The sequence below is a fragment of the Coptis chinensis genome, chromosome 4 (genome assembly GCF_015680905.1).
Source record: "Coptis chinensis isolate HL-2020 chromosome 4, ASM1568090v1, whole genome shotgun sequence".
Taxonomy (NCBI): Eukaryota; Viridiplantae; Streptophyta; class Magnoliopsida; order Ranunculales; family Ranunculaceae; genus Coptis; species Coptis chinensis.
Window position 1 is genome coordinate 91,288,801 of NC_141459.1, and position 22,385 is coordinate 91,311,185.

The 22,385-nt window shown below is 37.6% G+C and overlaps 3 protein-coding genes across 3 annotated transcripts; 1 reads left to right on the top strand and 2 right to left on the bottom strand.

The window, feature by feature from the left end:
• Positions 1–330: 330 nt before the first annotated feature.
• Positions 331–735, top strand: LOC147505614 (uncharacterized). The gene has a single exon (XM_086605590.1). The coding sequence runs from the start codon at positions 331–333 to the stop codon at positions 733–735; it is 405 nt and encodes a 134-aa protein (XP_086461716.1).
• A 13,899-nt stretch (positions 736–14,634) lies between these two features.
• LOC147505615 (putative xyloglucan endotransglucosylase/hydrolase protein 8) lies at positions 14,635–17,070 on the bottom strand. Its single transcript, XM_086604162.1, has 4 exons — positions 16,801–17,070; positions 16,599–16,699; positions 15,670–15,872; positions 14,635–15,257 (listed from the first exon to the last, which is right to left on the bottom strand). The coding sequence occupies exons 1-4, from the start codon at positions 16,976–16,978 to the stop codon at positions 14,855–14,857; spliced, it is 885 nt and encodes a 294-aa protein (XP_086460288.1). The 5' UTR covers positions 16,979–17,070; the 3' UTR covers positions 14,635–14,854.
• Positions 17,071–18,325: 1,255 nt separating this feature from the next.
• LOC147505616 (uncharacterized) lies at positions 18,326–20,889 on the bottom strand. The gene is made up of 5 exons (XM_086605591.1): positions 20,773–20,889; positions 20,589–20,684; positions 20,190–20,483; positions 19,892–20,047; positions 18,326–18,403 (listed from the first exon to the last, which is right to left on the bottom strand). Exons 1-5 carry the CDS (start codon positions 20,887–20,889, stop codon positions 18,326–18,328), a joined length of 741 nt encoding a protein of 246 aa, XP_086461717.1.
• Positions 20,890–22,385: the final 1,496 nt, after the last annotated feature.

The following is a 22,385-nucleotide window of genomic DNA, read 5'->3' on the forward strand; positions in this document are numbered from 1 at the left end:
ACATTGTAAGGAAAATGGCATTCCAGAAGAAGAAACATATACTATCATTGAGGATGTATACTTTTCTGTAAGTTGTATCTCATTGGTTGATGGAATTTGTTTTGTATAGTTCACCTTATTGATGAAGTACTTTATGATTTTGTTGATGTAGAAATTCATGAACAGAGAGTATAAAAACTTTAAGAAGAAGATGGAAGACCAAACCTTCAGTGGTGCAACTCCCCCGATGTGAGTAGATAGTGGTCGCGTATCATCCACATGAAGTTGTTAAAGAGTACTTAGACCCTTTATGAAGGAAGAATTAGAGATCAAGCACACCCATCTAGGGCAATGGCTCTTATCATTCCTCTTCAAGTTGAAGGTAGCCACTGGGTTCTTGAAGTCTACAATTTTGGAAAGAGAAAAATCTACAACTATGATTCTCTTGGTCTGAAGAAAGTTTCTGATGAGCAACTTGCTATAGAGACTTGTCTTACTTATGTCATGAGGTGTGCTGATCCATCGTCACCTCATGATTTGGGAGCCCCTTGGGCTCGTGAGTTTGTGCCTGTTACTCAACAACCAGATACAAATAGTTGTGGCCTATTTTGCCTAGCCTATCTAGACTGCCTTCTGAGGGGTGTACCTGAGGAAGTAAACAAAATAGATATGCAACCCCATCGAATGAGGAAGAGGATTAGAATGGATATAATTAATTGTGGGTTGAATCCAGATACTGTTTCAAAAAGCAGATAAGAGCAATTGGAGAAGAGTTTGGAGGATGCTAAAGAAGTCGGATGCGTGGAGTGAGGGGAATCACTATGAAACAGCTTGGTGGATGCTATTTCTTCTATTTTGTGTTTAGTGAAACAAATAACTTCTTCTATTTTGTGTTTAGTTGTCTAATTTTAGTATGGTAATATCATTTTGTGGTGCCATTAATATCATCACTCTACTTAATTTGTGATGATGGAATTTGTCATTCATTGCTTCATGCTTTCATGGAGTGATGAGTTAAGTTTTTAGTGAAGCATTTTTTATGGAATTAGTTCTTTGATAGGTCCCGCAATGCAATATGGTTATTGGAATATTTTGTTTCATCAAACATTTGTGTATGGTTTAGGCGGGAAATGTTTTGGGCGGGAATAGTTTGGCGCCAACACCACTTGGGCGGGAAAATAGTGTGTTTCCTTTATAAGTACAAACTGGGTTGCCTTTCTTGGTCCATCCCATTTCTCTCTCTTTTTTTTCTCGTTCAAAATGGGTGGGGGTGAGGATTCTACCAAGAATAATACAAATGTTGGTTCATCATCAACCAACTATAGCAAATGTTTTGAGTGTGGGGAAACTGGGCACTGGAAGATCAACTGTCCATGGGCAACTACGCATTGTCCGCTATGCTCAAGTATGAATATGAGGTATGGTGTAAGTACAAAGCCACATAGTCTGGGAAGAAGGTTTCTCTCATGCAGGGCCGATCCATGCAAGGGTTTTAAATGGATAGATCTAGAAGGTGAAGGAACACATAAGGCTAAAGCACCTGCTAGTGAAGCAAAGGTGACAAAGGAAAACCAGTTGCAAATCACCATTGATGGTCCTATTAAAATGAAAATAGAGGGCAGTGTTGATGATGTTAGCCTACTTGTAAAGAAACTATCCATTAGAGACTGACCATGTCATTGTTATAGTTACTGATATTAATAGTACAAGAAGATGTCCGTTCAAACCAAATTAATTACGAAACCAAAATTGCCAACCAAAACTATCCAAAATATCAACCCCGAAGTAAAGCCACAGGGTAACAATTTACCACTAACATATATGCAACTGCAAGTGCCAATTTCAAACAAACAAACCAAAGCTGCCACTATTGGTGATTGGTTAAAAGAAAGATCATATGTACTCTTCATATGCAAAATCTGGTGGAATCCCAGCTGAAAAATCAATCCACTCAGCATCATCACTGGCAACCGTGCAAGTTGCCTTATTGTGTCCAAGACCACCACAACGCATACACCTTCTTCTTTGCACTGGGACTCCCTCTCCTTTAGAGCTTTTCTCTTTTCTGTGGTCTTAGGGCATCACCTCATCAACGGGTGGATGGACGATGATGCCATCATAAACCCAAACCCACTGTTCTTTTCCTCTTAATGGTGTCCAGTTCTCTCTATATGTATCCATCATCGTTTCTTTTGTGTACCAATGCAAGCAAAAGTCATATGCACATAGCTTACAGTGATCGATTGCCTTCATAGCATGGCTACAAGGAAGACCAACCCTGTTGAAAGAAACCGCGTGATGCAAGTCCTCTCCAAAAGGTCTACGGTGTCGAGACGGGTCTAGTGATTGCACAGAGTAAACGTGCTCACTTGCCTTTGTTGTTCGTGGAAACGTCTACTCGAATATCTCGACGAGATGAGCATTTCCTCACTGATTTGGTCGGTTTTGTCTTCAGCTTTTGATGCCATCACCGGTAGTCATAAAATGTTTCATTATGTTCAACCCGATACCATTGACAAGAGATGTCACCGGCATAGCTCTCTGGAAGTATCATCTTGTTCCGCTCTCTCTATGTGATTTGTGTAGCAAATGCCATACCTTCTCATTGGAGCAAAAAGCACAACACCACGACTCTTTTCGAATCTTTACAATCTTTGCATAACCTTTTCTTTGTCGACACAATAAATTTGGCTCATAAGTCTTACAAATTCTGCTGTTCATAAGTTTTGAAACTCTCTTCACCTTCCTTTTTGTCTCTTGCTTAGTCATACAATTTGAAATGTGTTGTGCACAAAAGCAATGGACCACATTAGGAAGTATTTTAGGCACGGCTTGAAGAATGCTTACATGCCTATCAGAGAGAAGAACAAAGTTTTGCTCCATCCCAACAACAAGGTCTCTTAACTTTTCCAGAAACCAATCCCAGTGGTCATTATTTTCCTTTGGGACTATGGCAAATGCAATTGGAAACACGTGTCTATCGCCATCAGCTGCGATAGCAGTTAGTATGATTGACTTGTACCTACCTATCATGAAAGTGCCATCAATCATAATCAATGGACGAAGACATCTTTTGTAAGCTCGGACAGTGACGCCGTAGCTCACAAACAAACGTTCAAACTTGTGCTCAGGGGCCGATGACGTTTGCAGCTCGGTGAAACAATCTGAATCCACTCTTTTAAGTTCTTTACAATAATTTGGCAACATTTGGTACGACTGACTAAAGCTTCCCCTTATCTGCAAGAAAAAAAGCCAAACAAACATAAGTTAGTTGTTGCTACTATTGTGTTCATTAGTTGCTGATATAACCAAGGCAGTTACCTTTTGCATTGCAATTTCTTTTGCTTTCCAAGCAACTTTATACGACACATTTGTCTGGTGTGCGCCCTTAACCTCCAACTGCAACTGTTTCGGAGCCATATCAATATTGTCCCTAAGTTTCGATTTCACAACTTCTGAAACCCATTTTGCATCACTTTTTTATTAGTTGCAATTGCTTTATCTTGTGAACATGTATGTGCTTCTCACGAAGGTTATAATAACCCATATATCGTAACCGATTGGTCGGTTTTGCAAACAAATGAAATGTGCAACTGTGAGACTTACACTTCATATAAATCCTCTCGAAGAGAAGTGCTTTCGCGACGACGCAAATCAAACATGTTTGCTATTGCGTATGACTTCATGTCTTTTATAAGATCATCCCGAGTAGGATAGTGTTGTCCTACTTTAGGAGGAACAAACTTCAGGTTCACATGAGGAGGAGTTACATCCACTTTAGCTGGTGTTTCTGGACTATGGGGAGAGCGAAGAGGATCATATCCTTGATGTAAGTCTTCTGAATTGAGATCTTCTTCAGACCGAATAAGCGAAGCATCAACCATTCCATTTGTTTCAATATCAGGTTCACTTTGGCCTTCCTCATCATTAACAGTCATATCAGGTTCACTTTGGCCTTCCTCATCATTAACAGTCATAGGCGTGCCTCCCCAAAAAAACTCTTGACTACGGTTAGGAGTAGACCATACATCACAATCATCATCCAATAATTGAACTTCATCATCATCATCTTGATTACCACCATTTACTACTCTAACTTCATCATCATCAGCTCCATCCTTTACTTGTACTACTTCTTCTTCAAAATTAACTTCATGTAGTATTTCAACTTCATCATCATCACCCTCATTATTGTCAATATTTTGATTCATGGAAATTCTATATTCCTCAGGGACGTCCTCTGTATCACCATATGGATTTTGGGAATCAAAGTCATCATAATAAGGTTGATCAAGATCCGTACACCATCTTGCTCATCACCATCATTGACCGCCCCCAGTATTATATCAGTAATTAGCTCCCCACTATCAGCAACTGGAACTATATGTTACCTTGCAAGGCTATAGAGTGTACCTTCCACAAACAGAGAAGGCGGTGTGACCGTTTCTCTTTTCTGTACTGAAGGTTCAGGTGTAACTTCAGAGGAAACACCCTCTGGCCAAATATCTATATTTCAATGAACACTCAGTAAGTTCCACACCACTATCAGCGACAGGTAAGCTATCATCTATCAACATATCCCATTGATATCGAAGACTTACCTGCCATTACCTTTTCGAACGTTGACAAGCTGTGAGGTTGAATGTGTTCTTCGACATCGTAAATCTCCACATCTTCCCATTGATGAGTCCCCACTCTCCCACTCCAGGGTTGGTCAAGGGGACTTTCTGGAAAACCAAAGATTCATAACTATCAGGAAATAAAGCATGTACCCACCCTCACTAATAATGACCTAACCAAATGGAACTGCATTACTTACCAATTGCTTCATCGACAAGTTTAAATTGGTTAATAGGACGCTTCTGACGAGCTAGCTCTTACGTTTTGAGAAAAGAGTGTTTCACAGAGAAATAATGCTTGAGTCGCGTCTTTCTTAAACAACTCAAGAGCAACTTCTTTCTTCTTAACATTAGTCGTCCATTGCTTACCACTTCTACTTCGTTGATAACCCAAACCATCATTGTTTTTTCTTAGAGACTTTCTTTGTTTCATAATCATGTTCAAATAATCTTTTTCTTCATCAATTCGACACGGGGGACTTCTTCACAAGTATCTTATAGAAAAAGTAGATCTCTTTCTCGACAACACACCTTCCACGGTACTCATGAATCCTTCAAATGAAATACCCCCATCACAAACTCTCAATTTCACCTCGCCACCAACATACTTCATCCGGCCATACTTGTCCGCTTTCATCTCCCCATTGTAGTGAATAAGAACATCCAAAGAAGTACCTAACCAGTAAGTAAAAAAAACAACCAAAAAGCGATGGTTACAAAGAAGTACCTAACCATAAACCATAAAAATTGAAAAGTAAATTCAAACATTTAAGCACAAACTAGTTAAACTAACACTTTTAGGACATTTATGACAGAATCTATCTTAAATGCCTTAATATTAAACCCAACATTCTACCACAACTATATAATCAACATGCATTTATGCATGGAGACGTCATAGCTGTCTTCAAAACCCTCTTCCTTGAAAGATGAAACATCAAACAAACAAAACACTAAACTACGTGGAACAAAACCGTAGACCCAAGGCCCTAGATAGCTTAAAAAACAACAAACTATACCTTTATCATGTGAATGTGTCATGTTTTCCATGTCAAACCTTAAAAAATACAAAAAGCAGAGGGACAATGACGAGGAAGAAGAAGAAACAACCAAGAAAAAAATAGAAACTTTGAGATTTTGTCCTTATTTTTAGGTTGGGCTCAAAAAATACGAGGTAAAAGTTGTAAAGGTAATCGACAACCAAAATCACCGAGAGTTGCGATAGTTTATTAGTCGGGTTGCTTCTTCATTATAGCAACCACAGATACTACAACATGTTTTGATTAACGTGTTTTCTTGATCAAGATCCAACGGTTGTCCATCACTGTAAAGTCAAACTCATCAAGTACAATATGACAGAGTTATGCGCAGTAGGTAAAGAGGGGAGAGAGAGTGTTGTAGGTCCACGTGGGCATTGTTTGAAAATAAGGAGAAGGGCAAAAGTGTCAAAAGTGAGGTTGAAAAGTCAAAATTGAAGAGTGGTTACTACTTGGGAACAGATTGATATTATGGGTTACTAATTGGGAAATTACCCTGATTAATTTAGGAGTTGTATATAAATTAGATCTTGTGACTTTTAGAATAGGAATGTTTGCATGCATTAATCTAGAGTTTGGAAAGATTACAAAAGAATGTCTCGTTGGCGGTACTTGTATTTGGAAAAAAAAAAAAAATAGAAAAGGCACCGAAAAGAAATAAAGAAGTTTGTTTGGACATTGACCGTTCAAAGATTCCTTTCTCTCAAAATAAAAGATCTGTTTTTGTAAAGTGATACGGTGCAAGCACCAGAAATGGAATTTTGGTGCACCTTACATGCTGCTCACCCGGTTTGGTCTGGTTCAACATGTTTGGCCCAGATTGACCCGGTTGGTCCAATTGACCAGGTTTTCACCTGTTGGACCCGGTTTTGACCAGTTTGACAGTTGACCAATAAAAAAAAATAAAAAATAAAAAATGATGAATATTAGTACCATGGGGTTCTTACCCTCCAGTATGAGAAAATATTCATCAAATTTTGTTTTCTATTGCACTATTGGCAACCACTTGATCATTAATATCATTTTGGTAATTTCATTTGTGCAACATTAAAATTGTCCGCGAGAACAATGTCAATTTTTACTGACAGCCTCACGGATGGATCAGCCTGAACTCATAGTGACAGTCTTTTCCAATCCGAGTACTTGAACGTAATTGATTGATTGATTGATTGATTGATTGAACTTGAATATCATCATCTCCAGCATCCATCTTTCATCTCCAGCACATCTCTTATCTTCCCCAGCAGTGTTCGTCTGTGTCTTCTTCCCTCATCTTTAGAATCTCCCATCCCCAGTGGATCTTCTTACTCTCCCTTGTGAGTTTTTCCCTTCGTCAGTGTTTGGTTATCACCATATGAGAATCTTTAATCGAAGTCAAAATCATGAATGAATTGATCTATCCATTTAATTTCACCAGTTTTCCAAAATGAATTTGAAAATATTAGATTTAAAAAATAAATAAATAAATTGTCCCTTGATTTGAAAAAGTTGTTCATCCTTGTCCATTACTATTTTTTGGCATGAGTGTCATTATCCTAGTACACACTAATGTAATGTAAGATGTAAAATACCCGCATTAGAAGACGTGATACTTTGGTTGAGTACTGAAAAAATGTAAGACGTAAAACATGCATTTGTAAGGTACGATACCATCCTCTCTTGAGTTGACAACCATTTTCAACTGCGCTTTCACAAACAACTTAAAAAAAAATTGAGGATTTCAAATATCTAGGGAAATGCCCTATTTCAAAAATATTTTTCAAATGAATTTTCAAAAATTGCATGAGATATTTTGGCTGGAGCTTGGCAAAAATGGTGAGTCTCCATGGCTTTGCCGTTCTGTTGCAAGCACCCTCCGCCAAAGAGGGGCAACTGTAGACACCCCATTTTTGCACCCCAGGCATAATTCATTCACGATTTTGCCTTGAATTAAATTTGATCATATAAGGTGATTTGATTTCTAGAGTCTTCATTTCTACATCAAACTTCTTTCTTTTCATCTTCTTTTAGCGTCTTTAGACTCTCATCATCATGTTCTAGCTATAGCTGAAGTTTCGTTGCTTTCTGAGTTTTGAGCTAAAAATGACCAAAATGCCCCTGTAACCCTTTGGACCCCAAATCTCGTTTTTTCCACTCTTTCTTTGGATGAGATTATTTCATATTTGAATTCCCCTTGAAAAATCCTTGAAATAAGTACAAGCGGCCTAGGTTCCTTTTGGATTTCAGAAACCCAAATCTTGCCATATCCTGTTTCAGCCCATTGTGCGCACTGTTCAGTGCAACACATTTTTGGAGTAAGATTTCGACCCAAAGGTATTTTTAAGAGTTCATGGGCCTTCCTAATGGATTAAGGATCATCTTTTGTGAAGAAGAGTTTGCCTAATTTTGACCCGGTCAAAGGGAATTTGCAGTTGGTTGGATTTGGACATATGCTCATGGGCTGTGGATCCAGCTCGAGTTGGACCTTTTCATTAGGGTTTCTAGCCCATTTTCAAGCCTCCAAAAACCTAGAGAACCTTCCTTTTTTGTTTGATTTGATTTGATCCCAAAAATCAAGAATATTCTAAAGAATATACCATTTTGGAGCCAAGTTTGGAAACTCTGGATTGTGGGATTATTGAGGACGTGTAGGGTTTGTTTGTTTGCCCTAATCCATCTAAAAGATCCAAAGATCAAGGGCCAAGATCGAACCCCTTATCCCACCTCTTGAATCAAGGGCCAGATTTAGGAGGTGCAACCAAGAAGATATCAAGCCATTGGATTTTTCTTAATCAATACTCAGCCATTGGATCAAACTCATTACCATATTGAAATCCATCCCAAAAAGCTATAAATATGGGTCTCATTCACCCACAAAAAAACATCTGGAGCTAGGAATTCGAAGCTAATAATCTGGACCTAGCTATTCAGAGCTAATAGCCTAATAGTTTTCTTTTCTTGAGTGTTCTTTTTTTTCTTCTCTAGTTCATCATTCTAGAGTAGAATTTCTTTACTTTAATCTGGAGTTGAAGGTAAAATTTTGACTTTGAGGTTTTTCTAATGAAGTTCTTCGTGTTCTTCGTCTTTAGCCTCCTTTTCCCCTCTTTCGATCTTGAGTAGAAACTTTTTTTCACCAAAAGTTGTTTTTTTTCTCAAATCACCTGTTTCATTCAATCCAAAAATTACAGTTGTCAATTCCAGATCAAGTTTATCATCATCATTCATCAACAATCAATCAAGATCATCAATCAATCAATCTACAATCAAGTATGAGACAACATTCAAAATAAGGTGACATCTTTCTTTTCTCTTTTATTTCATTTAGCATTGCATATTAGGTTATTTTTTTTAGTTTTATTATAGCATATAGTTATTAGTTTTAAAATAATTTAGTGAAGATCATCCAACTTGTTTGATTAATTTTTCAAGCTTTCTTCGTTCGCCTATCTTAAATACATTACACCTTAATAGAAGTAAGGCTAGTTTTACCAGGCAAACGTAGGTGCCTAACACCTTCCCACATCGTACCTTGACTCCCGAACCCAATAATCATCTAGTTTTAAGGGCTAGTCCTTCACATAGGTTTTACTCAACTTTTCCTTAATAAAGTTAGTGGCGACTCTAAAATCAATTGCATAAACCTAAGTACACATTTTTGTGTGTACAAGCGCGAAGCCATATTATTTCACTGGTGGTGGAAGCCATAGCTCTATACTCAGCTTCAGTACTAGAACGAGCCACTACATTCTATTTCTTGCTCTTCCAAGTGACCAAATTTCCTCCCACAATGGTACAATAACCGGAAGTAGACCGCCGATCAACTGGACATCCTGCCCAATCAGCATCTGTATAAGCAGTAATAGATGTATGCCCATTTTTCCGCATCCAAATACCTCTGCCTGACGACCCATTCAGATATTGCAATATTCTAGAAACTGCATTCATATGTGGAGTCCTTGGGGCATGCATAAAATGACTAACCAAGCTCACTGCATAAGAAATATCTGGTCTGATAATAGTTAAATATATTAGTTTACCAACTAATCGCTGATACTGACCAATGTCAGTAAGAAGATCTCCGGTGTGATCCAACTTGGCTCCACTGTCAGTTGGAGAATCAGCTGGTTTTACCCCCAGCTTTCTTGCTTCACTCAAAAGATCTAACACATACTTTCTTTGATTAAGAAATATGCCTCTTTTTGAATAAGCAATTTCAATCCCAAGAAAGTACTTCATAATACCTAGATCCTTGATGGAAAATTTCTTGTGCAATAAATCCTTGAGCTTAGAGATTTCGACATGGTCATTACCTGTGATAACAATGTCATCAACATAAATAAGAACAACAACCAAGCCTAACTTGCTAGACTTAACAAATAAGGAAGGATCAACATCACTCCGCTTAAGACTGGTCATAGCTAGAACAGAACTGAGCTTGGCATACCACGCTTGTGGAGATTATTTAAGTCCATAGATAGCATTTTTTAACTTGCATACTAATCCAACCTTAGCCTCCTTCTGATGTCAAGGTGGGATGCTTATATACACTTCTTCTTTAAGATCACCGTGTAAGAATGCATTTTTAACATCCATCTGAAACAATTTCCAGTATTGATTAACAACTAAAGATACAAGAACTCTAAATGTGTTCATCTTTGCAACTGGTGCAAAAGTTTTCTTGTAGTCCTGACCATGTGTTTGGGTGAATCCCCTTGCAATGAGTCGAGCTTTAGACCTTTCTAAGGAACCATCACTATTGAACTTGTTTCTGAATACCCAACGACAATCAACTGTTTTCTTTCTGTAAGGCAGCATAACAATCTCCCAAGTTTTATTCTCATCTAGAGCACGAAGTACTTCTTGCATCGCCTTTCTCCATACTGGACGAGAGTTAGCTTCTTTAAAGTTCTTGGGTTTTTGTACATCATCGATTGTACTCAAGAAAGCATGATGAGATGAAGTGATATTGACATACGTTATATACTCCTGTAGTGGATATGAAACGTCATACAAGGAATAAAAATTCCTGTGAATCACTGGAGGATGCAGTTATCTATCAAATTTATAGTAATCCTTGAGAGTTACTGGAGGTCGTTTTCTCTCGTTCTGATTGTCGAGACACTGGAGGAGCTGGAGGTGCTGGAGGAGCACTAGAGCGCACCCGCGCCTTTGGTAGCTCATTTTGGGAGTGCGCCCGCGCCTCTGTTAGCTCAGTCACAGAGCGCATCGCTCCCTCTATTCAGTAGAACCCATATCTTCGGTGGGTTCAATAACGTCTTCGATAGGAACTATATCTTCACCAACTGCTAGGATCGGAACTATATCTTCACCAACTGCTGGGAGAGGTGCCAAATCTGCCAAACAATCCCCCTGGGACCGATTTCCCAGGCATAGCTGGATTTTGAAAGAAGGTTTCAGATTCCACAAATCGGACATCACGAGAAACAATCGGTTTTCTTGTTGCCGGATTGTAACAAATGTAGCCTTTCTGAGTGGTAGAATAACCAACAAAAACACATCGAGTAGCCCGAGCATCGAATTTATCTTAATGGAGAGCTTGTTGATGCACAAAACAAACACACCCAAACACTCGCAAATGAGAGAGATCCAGCGGCCTAGATTTGAGCACTTCCAATGTAGATTTAAAACCAAGAACCCGACTGGGAAGTCGATTAATCAAATAAGCAGCAGTTAAGATGCCATGAGACCAATATTACTTAGGAACATTCATGCCCAACATAAGAGCACGAGTGGTCTCCAAAATGTGTCTGCTCTTTCTTTCAGCCACGCCATTCTGCTGAGGTGTGCCAACACAGCTAGTTTGATGAATTATCCCCTGGCTACGAAGGTACTCAGGTAACAAACATTTGCAAAACTCAGTGCCATTGTCAGATCTAAAAGTCTTGATTTTTCCAGCAAACTGATTAGTAATCATATTATGAAAATCCTTGAAAACATTCACAACCTCAGTCTTTGATTTCAACAAATATAGCCATGTAGCACGAGATTTATCATCAATAAACAACACAAAATACCTATGACCATCATAAGAATTAACAAGATCAGGCCCCATAAATCAGAGTGAATTAACTCAAACAATTTATTAGATATGGAATGCGAATTTGGAAACGGTAAACGAGTTTGTTTAGAAAATTGACAAACGTCACAAACATCATCAGAGTTTATAGAAACATACAGAAACAAATTTGATAAGACATGACTAGATGGGTGCCCAAGTCTTTTATGCAAAAAGCGACTCACAAACAAACAACTAGCTTAACACGCCTTCTTATTCGACTTCAACAAATAGAGTCCATTGGAATAAATTCCTTCACCAATCGCCCTCTTCGACTTTCGATCCTGAAAGACGACAGAATTAGGAGAAAAAATGACATCACAATTTAAAGAATTTGTAAGTTTGCCAACAGATAAAAGTTGGACAGGGAAGGAAAGAACAACTAGAGCATCACTCTTGAGACTTTGATTAAAAAAATCCACTTGACCACTACCTAGAATGGGAACAGTGGAGCCATTGGCTATGGAGATATTATGTTTTTCGGTTTTGGACACAAAATTATGGACAAAGGCAGGGCAATTAACCATATGATCAATAGCCCCCAAATCAATTATCCATGAGTTACTATTTTCTGGCATAGTAAAATAGGCATGTAAATTACCTGACACATAAGTCGAGCCATACTGACCTTTGCTAGATGGCATGGACTTAGTGAGTTGTTGAAGAATTTGACTCAACTGATGACTAATATCTGAGTTGGACATTGATGTCTCGGCTACTGTGGCATGCTCTTTCTTGGACAGTTCCTTTTCCTTTTTAAGATGTGGATATAATTCCCAACAACAGTCCTTGGTGTGCCAGTTCTTTCCACAATAATCACAATATTAATGAGACGGTTCCTTTTTTCCCTTACCTTTTTCAAATCCCTGTGACTTCTTTCGAAAGTCGTTTTCTGCAATTAATACAGTAGATTCAGAGATTGAGGACTTCACCTCGTAATTCATGGTTTTCTTTGTAGTTTCATCTCTTTGAATAGTAGCACAAACAGCAGCAAGTGATGGAAGAGTGTTTTCCATTAGAATATTGCTTTCCAGATTTTCATATTCTGGTTTAAGACTATGAAAAACTGTGAAAGATTTTATCCTATTCAGCCCGTTTCAAAAGAGTCTTAGCATATATGGTGTGTGGACGATAAATGTTTAACTCATCCCACAATTTCTTCAAATTCCCAAGGTGTTCTGTAAAAGTTTTCTCACCTTGTTGCAAAACACTAATTGCAAGTTGAAGTTCAAACACACAGACAGAATTGTTCTGGTTTCCGTATAAATCTTCAATTGAATCCCACATCTCCTTTGCAGAATCAGAGAAAGTAAATATTCCAGCAATAGTTGACTCCATCGAATTGAGCAACCAAGATTAAACAAGCTGATCATTGGAAACCCAATTCTCATATTCGGCATCATTAATGGCATGACACACCTTTGTACCATTAACAAATCCCAATTTCCGCTTGCCACCCAGAGATAGCGAAACAGCCCTAGACCAAGGTATATAGTTTGTTCCATTTAAAAGAATTGATGACAACTTCCAACCGGGATTAAAATCAGTCTCTGTTGTAATAACATACTTTGGATATGGTTTTGGATATGTCATAGTGTTTTGTTTATTTAGGTTGGATTAGAGAAGAGATTAAGAGCTCCGCTCTGATACCATGTAGAATTTAACACCTAATTAAAGAGACAAAACAAAATGATTTATAGTGGTTCGGTACCAATACGACAACCTACGTCCATGGGAGAAGAAAGGTTTTATATTGCTTGATTGATATTGGTTTTGTGTTACAGAGGTGTTTATATAGCATAACATGAGTGCATATTCGTGTCTATTGTTTCTAAAAAGATTGGAGACTTTCCTTTATAGAAAACATACGAATCTGTCAAATTTCTGTCAAAACCGACTAGGACACGACCCGCGCTCACATTAGTCTTGCTCGAGGAGCGAACCGCGCTCTTGCCTTGACAAATCTCCAGGCGATTGAGCGCGCCCCGCCCTCGACTTTGCCTGTCCAAGGGCGCGACCCGCGCTCTTGTCTTTATTCTCCCACAGTATTGGTGCTTGAGTTTTTTCACAGATAAGCCAAGACTAAAGGTTTCCTTGTTTACCTTTAGGTGAATCCTCGGGTAAGCCCGAGGTGAGACGAAGCACAACCATTCGAAGTTAGCTGACAGGAGACAGGATACGTAATTCTTTTGGGACGAGGCGATGGTACCACAACCAAGCCAACACACATAGTGTGGGGCGCTAGGATGTTTAATTTGTTTGGAATCCTAGCTGCCCCAACTCTCGCTCCAAATAAACTACGTCCCTAGACCAATCCAAAAGGCTTTGCGTCATGAACTGGCCCTGGTGTTGCACCAACAAAACTCCTAACTAACATATGGTCATAGACCATGAGGAGAATCGGGAACTCACCCCTCCTTATATAGTTTGAAATAAAATTTGCACTATAAACAAAAGGGAACATTAGAATTTATTTCTTCTCTAGAGAATAAGTATAGAACCTAGTCTTTAAATACTCCGTGACACTATGCCTCAAAGTCAAACCTGGGATTCCGGTATGGCGAGCATGCTCAAAAAACATGACCAAAGTAGCATAAACTGATAAACACAAGAATCACCCCCAATTTTCAATTTTCTTTTTGATGAACAAGGTTTTAATTATTGACAAGCATTCATGCTTCATAGGGTAATGAGCCTTACAAAACAAGGGATAAATCCCAGCAAGCAAGCGACAAAGTATTAGGTCTTACAAAACTACAATGACCAGATCGACCATGTAGTAGTTGACATAATATACCCAGGGTGCACTACAAAAGGTGCTGCGGATCGACCAAAGACTATTCAGTTAGGGGTACAACAAAGAGAAGAAATAAGCAAGCAAGACAAAGGTTGATGCCTTGAACAAGAAATGGTTAGTATGGAATAGTGGTATACAACAATGATGCAATAACATAAAAACGGTGATATGGACGAGAAGTATAAGTATTTACATTATTTGCACGCCTAAATTACACTGGGCGCATGTTTGAAGGATCCAGTGATGGAAACAAACACACGGTGGCGAATGAAAGAAAACAGTAGAAAAAGATTGAAATTTGGTAGATAATGGAAGAATTAGAAGAAAAGCTATTTTCTCCTTAACCACACTTCTCTGAGCGCTTCGATCATTTCAAAGGATTCAATAAACACTCTGTTGGTATTCTTGGATATCTTTGCCTGTCCTTGCAATAGTCATAGGTAACATAATTCTTTTGAACCCAAAGAAAATCATTTTTCTGAGTCTGCGAGAGGTGCCAAGCATTATATTGGTCCCACCATTTCTGAGTTGTAGTGTGGGCACAGGCTGGTGAAGGATTATACCATTGGCAACCATCAGCTTGAAAATCCTTGTAGGAGGAAACAAATGGAGCTGAATTCCAATTTATCTTATCAAGCCCACCTCTTGTCGCCCAAGCCTCGGCATTCCATATACTTGAAAATAGGTACATGGGCTTTTTGTTGGGGAAGAATCTGTTTCGTCTGAAGACATTCTTGAAAACCCGTATGGGGTATTTATCAACAAAAAACCTGTAAAAAATGTATAAGCCAATCAATGTTAAAGTTATGGCTGTGGAATTTCTCTTACATTTTCAAGAAATTAATGATATATAATACAGTCTACTGGGCCTTTCCTTGAAACCGTATTCTCACTTATGGTCTTACAACTACAGTACAAGCCATACATGCGCATTAGAGAGTTGGTGTATTACGTCTGTGCCTGTTTCCCCTGCAAATCTTGGAAATGTTTGCAGGTAGAAATTGGACTGAATGGAATCGATCTATTTAGTTCTTGGGTGTTTTTACCACGAGAATATTACCAAATCCTTCATGCGTCCTTGTTTTAGTTATAAATTTGGATTTGAAAAGTTGAGCGCAAGCTAGTACTTTGTTCTCTCTAAAGAATGCGTACAAGGAACTAAAGAAGAATAATACTACTTACACAATCTGGTGATTGTTCCAAAGAAAAGAGTAGGAATGGAAATCTTGGGTTGGATCAAACCACAAATTGTGCCTCATCTCTCGTCCCCCACCCCCATTCTTGAATACATTTGTTTGTATGCTGTATGGTTGCCCCGTTCGATTCCCCAGGAACTCAAAATCTATTTCATCTCTATGTGGTCCAGCATCTTTATCTGAGCACAACTGCAATAAATTATCCCTTCAATCAATTTTCCACATAAGCTCCAAAATTATCACAGTACCAACAATACGTAGTATACATAACTTTGGTGTGCCTAACACAAACATGGCATTTTTTAAAACAGTTTGTATCGGTTTCAAGGCGATTGTTTCGGAGTACAGACATTGTAAGTTACTGATTCAGTTTGTAAGTTGAGTTATTTAAAAACTCATATCTTTAAAACAAGTGTGTTAGGATAATTTTCAGAAATATAAAATAAAATAAAAGAGTCCGACAATTTGTCAATTTGACATACATAATCACATTGTTACAGATCAATGGAAGACCCAGAAGATGATGAATGAGAGCGTCATTTTGTCTTGGCATAGCTATCGTTGAAATATAACGTATGTACACAAGAGTACAAGACATTGTTCAATGGGTGTGCGACTGCAAGTAACGCTTTCCACAAGGATACGTTATCTATGATTCTAGGCTGTCATGTTTGGTCTCGGACTAGGTTGAAAGTGATGTGTTGTTTAAGTGGACCAAATCGTATAATGTACGTGGCTCTTGTTCGCTGTGGAGGTTAGCGTATTATGTGCTCTTGTGCGATGAGGAGGTTAACATTTAGTTGCTTGGGCTGTAAGCAACAGCCTCTGTATAAAACGTTACCGTTTGAAAGAAATAAAATGTTCACAGAATATCGTACATTAGAGGAATTGATTTTGTAATTTGAAGAGACTCACATAAAATGTGGTAGCAACACCAGCGGAGTCCCCGCCCGCTAATTTTATCTTCATGCTGAACCACCCATATCTGTAACTTTGCTTTGTTCGGAAACCACTGCCTGTTCACCTCAAGTTGAACGAAAAAATATGAATCATAGACACACTTAAAAAAGAAACCCAATTTACAAAAGAACAATAGTGGCTTAGTTATATATGCAACCTGTTATGTGATCAAGTGTAACATCCCAGATTTGTCCATCTGGGGATGTTTTAAAATGGTCTGGAGCCCATATTATCTCAAAAGTATCCCAAAATGGAAGAGCATTAGATGAAATGAAGCAAGCCATGAGAATTGAAATAGTGACAAGATTTTCTAGTTGAAACACTCTTCCTTCCATTCTGGCCTCTTTTCTTGGGAAAGAGGTGTTCAGGGAAGAAAGAGGTTTCTACTTTGAAACTCTGATGAGCGGAAGATCATTTATATGAGGACATGACCTCGAGTCTCACGAGTTTAACTGAATCCCTGCATTTTTATTCTAAATTTAGTCATTCAGTCAACTATTATTCTCTAAAATTGGACACATACTCGGTCGAAAAAAAAAAAAAATCGATTGTCTGAAGATCAAAATGGCTAATTTAGGATTCATGACGAAGCAAGAACGTTGTTGTTCAATTTTATCCACATTCTGTTAGTTTTGAATCCACGTATTGCTGACCATTAAATGTTCTTATCCATTACAACGTGTTAGCTAGGACAGGCAAAAGAGTTTGTGAATTAGTTTGTCCATTTTTAGTATTTGGGGGATTCGTTGGAGTCGAGAATGTGGTCATGCAATCTCTATATCTATGAAATAAATAGATTGAGTATTTACTATTTAGAACTGTTTAACGCAGTAGATGCATGCAATAAACAGATAGAACTTGTAACTGAAAATACTGAAGCGCCCTCACTGGTTTGGTCTTCACCTTATTGGCCATTGCAAGAAGATAAAAATTACAAGATTGGTTCGTTTCAATTTGGTTATTGGCCTTCTTCATCAAATTATAACTGAATTTGGCTCTACATAGTGGATCCAACTTCTCTCGGCTTACACATACAAATTCAAAAAAATCAAACCACCATTTTTTAAAACTACAGCAAATGGAATGTGAGTTTGTATTTGTTGTACTTCAGTCCCGTATAGTATACCATCAATCTTGAGATCCCTTGCTACTTTTCGTTTCTGATCATAAGAGAATACTTTTCTTCCATTGATGATAGTGCGCTAGCTACACTACAACAGAATCACCTAAGAAAGACATGTACCGTGCGTCTTTTATCCTAAAAAACCTAAAAAACCACGCACAAAAAGTGACGGATAGTGACCCGTTTATAAGCATGTCTTAAATTTTAAACCACGCTTTGGTAAACGTCTTTTGCCTTGGAAAATACAATAGCCACTTTAAGAAAGAATCACTCCTAAGATAGTGTGGTTTTTTTGATAGACACTTATGGGGCCTGGTTTTTGGGTTTTAGTGTTTTTTTTTAAAAAAAAAAGAAATTTGACCTGGACATTCAGGCTCAGCCTCAGGCTCAGCAGAGCTTTTTGATGAGGCCCAACTAACTAATTGTATATCAAAGTGTAGGCAAAATCTGTCCACGAATCACCATTCCAAAAAATGATATGACCAGCAGCTATTCCAGTATATGCAAATCAACAAACAACAAGTTTTGTGTATCATTGTACATCATTGACTAATAACTATCAAGCTTTGTATATCCTTGTGTGAGTATAAGATGTCAAGCTAGAGCTGGGACAAACAACAGAAAGTGCTTCAAAGTCCTGCAAGACATAAAAATATACACAAAAGTTAGACAGTACAAAACACTCAAGGAATAGTTTAGGCAGGTAGTAGTGCAGCTGCAGATTGTATTGGTAGAGGTGTTTTCTACGAAAAAGCTACTCAGCCTCTTCCCATTTAAATCAAGAGTTAAGACACAAACAAAGCTACCACACAGAACAAATAGATGTGATAGATTTATCTGATAGATTTATCTGATATACTAATACTACTGCAAACATACAGAACAACAACCGTCTCACAAACTAGTAAAATTGAGTGCTGTATATCGGGTTCCGTTTAATATATGTGTCACACTCTCACACTTTCCGTTTTACTGAAATATATTTCACAATATTAAGAAGTTGATTTTTTCGTAAAGAACATAGCAGAACAACAACCGAACTACTGCAAGTAATATTGAACAAAAAAGGATTTCCGTTTAATTTTAATATAAAAAAATCACTAGATAGTGAGCTTCCATTCACTCCATCAAAAAGATTAAGTGAGACTGAGCAAGTAATGGCTGCATACATACCCTGATACGTTAGATCAGGTCAAGTCTCTACAATTGTTTTTCTTATGGTATTTTTACAATCGGTCTTGCGAAGTTTCAAAACATACAATTGTGAGCAATGTCCAAAACATCCAACACATAGTGGAGTTGCATATATAAATAGTAGCTTTAAAAAATGTGTTTCTTCCTATTTTAGTGGCAAATCTTTCCAGCTTAGTAGAAGAAGCTAGGGCTATGCAGAGTTGCAGACAGATCATCACTTCTTATACATAATCTAATTTCAAGCCAATTTGTGATTGAGAGAATTAAGCAACAAAGACAAAGGGACAACATTGGTTTTATAGCAAGCAGCATTTTCCACAACCCAAAAGACAAAAATTCTTAGCAATTTTTCCTAAGATGATATATGTTTTTATTACATGTTTTTATTGAGATTTTAAGGTACGCGAGAATGGTATGGTCATAAACTAGTAACTTGGTTATTGTGGTTTTATTTCAAAATTGAGTTTAGGCCTAAAGTTTGGATATTGGAATTGGGGTTTATCTGAAAAGTGTTTAATAATATATAGAAATTTTGTTTTGGGCATTCTAATAATATATGAAAAGGCTTTAAACAGTTGTGACAAAAAAGAAAGGCTGAAAAAAGTATAAGTTTAAAAGAAATCACTAAAACAGGACTCTGAAAAAAGTATAAGTGTCGAATATTAACAAGTACTAAACATGTTGAAAGAACAAAAACCCAAGTCACAAAACTATACCTATCATCTAATGATCCCCTCATTACCTTAAAAAGTTTCAAAACCCTCAACCATATATAGCAGGACACCCAACAAGAATTGAGAAAACTTAAAATTCGTACCTAAACAAAACGAGTAAAGATTGCTGGCCATTTCACTGTTGTGGGCAGCTGAAGCTCTCCAAATGTCCTTTTGGACCCAAACAGTCGCTCACTACGATCAAGGATGAGAGATACTTGGACATTGTACATCTCCATTGAGGAATCGACATCCGGATCATAAAAAATGTTTCCCTTCATCGCTCTTCCCTTAGCAATCAGTTCTCTATGCATGTTTAACATTTTACACAGTTGCATACCTCGTGAAGGTTGTGTATTTGTTGGTTCCCTTACCTACAAAACAAATAAAACATTAACAAAGAAAAACAAATTAAGCATCTAAGCATAAATTTATTGCAAAAAGCAGCTCAAGCATTTCAAGAGATATAATTAGATTACATTAGATGTTATCGGGCTTCTTTGCATTAGCGATAACACTCTTTTGTGAATTTGATTGTTGGTCTTTCATTTCCACCAAGATTTGGGTGAGATTGATCATATGTTTCTCTAGACTCATAACCCGCTCTTCAACCATAGTACGTTGTTGGTACTCTTGGTGAAGCTTCTCTTTGGCAGGAGTTGATGATACAAGAGAAGTCTTCGTGATACCAGCACTCATACCACGCACCCGACCATATTTATCGAGACCAAACACTTGCGCAACCGGATCATTATCCAAGTCTAAGTCAACGCTAGACGGATCAACTTCAATTATAGCATTAATTCTAGCCTGTTACAATGACACAAAGAACAAAACAAATTATTTGTACATGCACACAAAAGCAAAACATATAATAGTCATAACTAGTTCCAATTTAATATTTAAATAGCTCACCATCCTCTCGGGAGCAATGAAAGAACCATCTTTGCGTGTATGGATAGCTATGTAAGAATCTGTTCGGGTGAACTTAGCACCAGGATTCCTCTTTTTCTAAAAAAAACAAATAATAGAAGAAAAGCTATAAGAACCAACTTACTATTTTCTGACTTCTCATACATTAAGATGCAAAATAACATACCAACTCATGGATTGTTCTTATCGATCCTCTTTCACTTTTGATGTATGCAAAGACTTTCTTGCTTGTCTTGATTTCTTGCCAATCAACTGCATTCGCTTCTGAAAGGTTTCGATTCATTGTCTACAAATCTCTCCCACTTTCGTCCCGCTTTACTCCTTTAGGAGAGTTCCTTTTCCTTTCGTCATCATATTTGCACTTGTCATAGTGTTTAACTCTAAAGGCGATGCTTGTACTCCCCTGAAAAGACTTACCAACCTTCTTGAATTGACATTTCCAATATGTATCGGAAACATGGTACTCTTTCTCGTATAAGAATGAAGTCAGATCAATGTTAATCTTATATACTTACAAATAAATAAATATTCATTTTGATGTATTTTCAACACTAACCTTGATACTCTTCCAAATTGCATTCTTAGTTTGATCGAAGCGTTTGTGAAACTTTCATAGAAAATTGGACAATGAGTTTTCGCAATTCCACCAAGTGTGTCTTTGGAATAGCTACTTGAATTATCTCAACCTGGTTGTCCATCGGCATCAAATTCAATAAATTTCTTTCCTATATTCAACAAAAAATAAGTCAATGAACCATAAAATAAAATGAACTACACCAAAAAAAAAACTCAAAGGCATAAATGGAGAATAAATGGGACATATACACTTCTGTAAGTTTTAGCACAAACTTAAGTACATAAATGTAAGAAAAAGTAGTAAGCAAATTTAAGGTCCACATTAAGATACCCAAAGTGACCCTGACAGAATCAGCAGAAAGGTTAACCGAAATCAAATGTGAGAGTTCCAGATAACCAAAAATGCACTTAACCTTCTGAAATATAATATGTTAGACATACACAATACTGGTTACTTTTGAGTCCATGGGGGCCAAATGCTAAGTTAGTGTATGTACCCCTTTTTTGTTAAGGGGTTTTTCGCTTACAAATTCACCATCATCATCAATATATCTCTCCTTGCCTCGCTTGTGGCTTCCCTTTGAGCCATTGGGCATGTGCTCCATGCAGTACATTATTGATTCTTCAATGACATAATGTTCAGCAATACAACCTTCAGGGTGTCCCGGATTCTTTACGTACTTCTTATAAGATCTCAACATCCTAAGGCATGTCACCACCAAGATATTATTTATAACTAATAACAAAAATAAGCACGATTTGCTCAAAAAACTTACCGCTCAAAAATGTACATCCACCGACTCCAAACTGGTCCACAAATTTCTGCTTCTTCCGCCAAATGCACAACAAGGTGTGTCATGATAACAAAGAACGAAGGTGGAAAATATTTCTCAAAGACACACAATGCTTCGACCACTCTTTCTTTAATACGAAGCTCATCACGGTAAATTACTTTGGAGCAAAGGATTTTAAAGAATGTTGACAATTGCCCAATAGCTACACGCAATGGCTTGTGTTTTTTAAAAGCATGCATTAGTAGTAATGGTAATAATTGTTGCATCAAAATATGATAATCATGTGACTTCAGTCCTTTCAATTCAAAATCTACCCTGTTTGCATGTCGCTTCCAATTAGAGCTATATCCAATAGGTACCTTCAAAGTGGGCAAAGTCTCTAAGAAGAGTTTTCTCTCAACCCGGGATA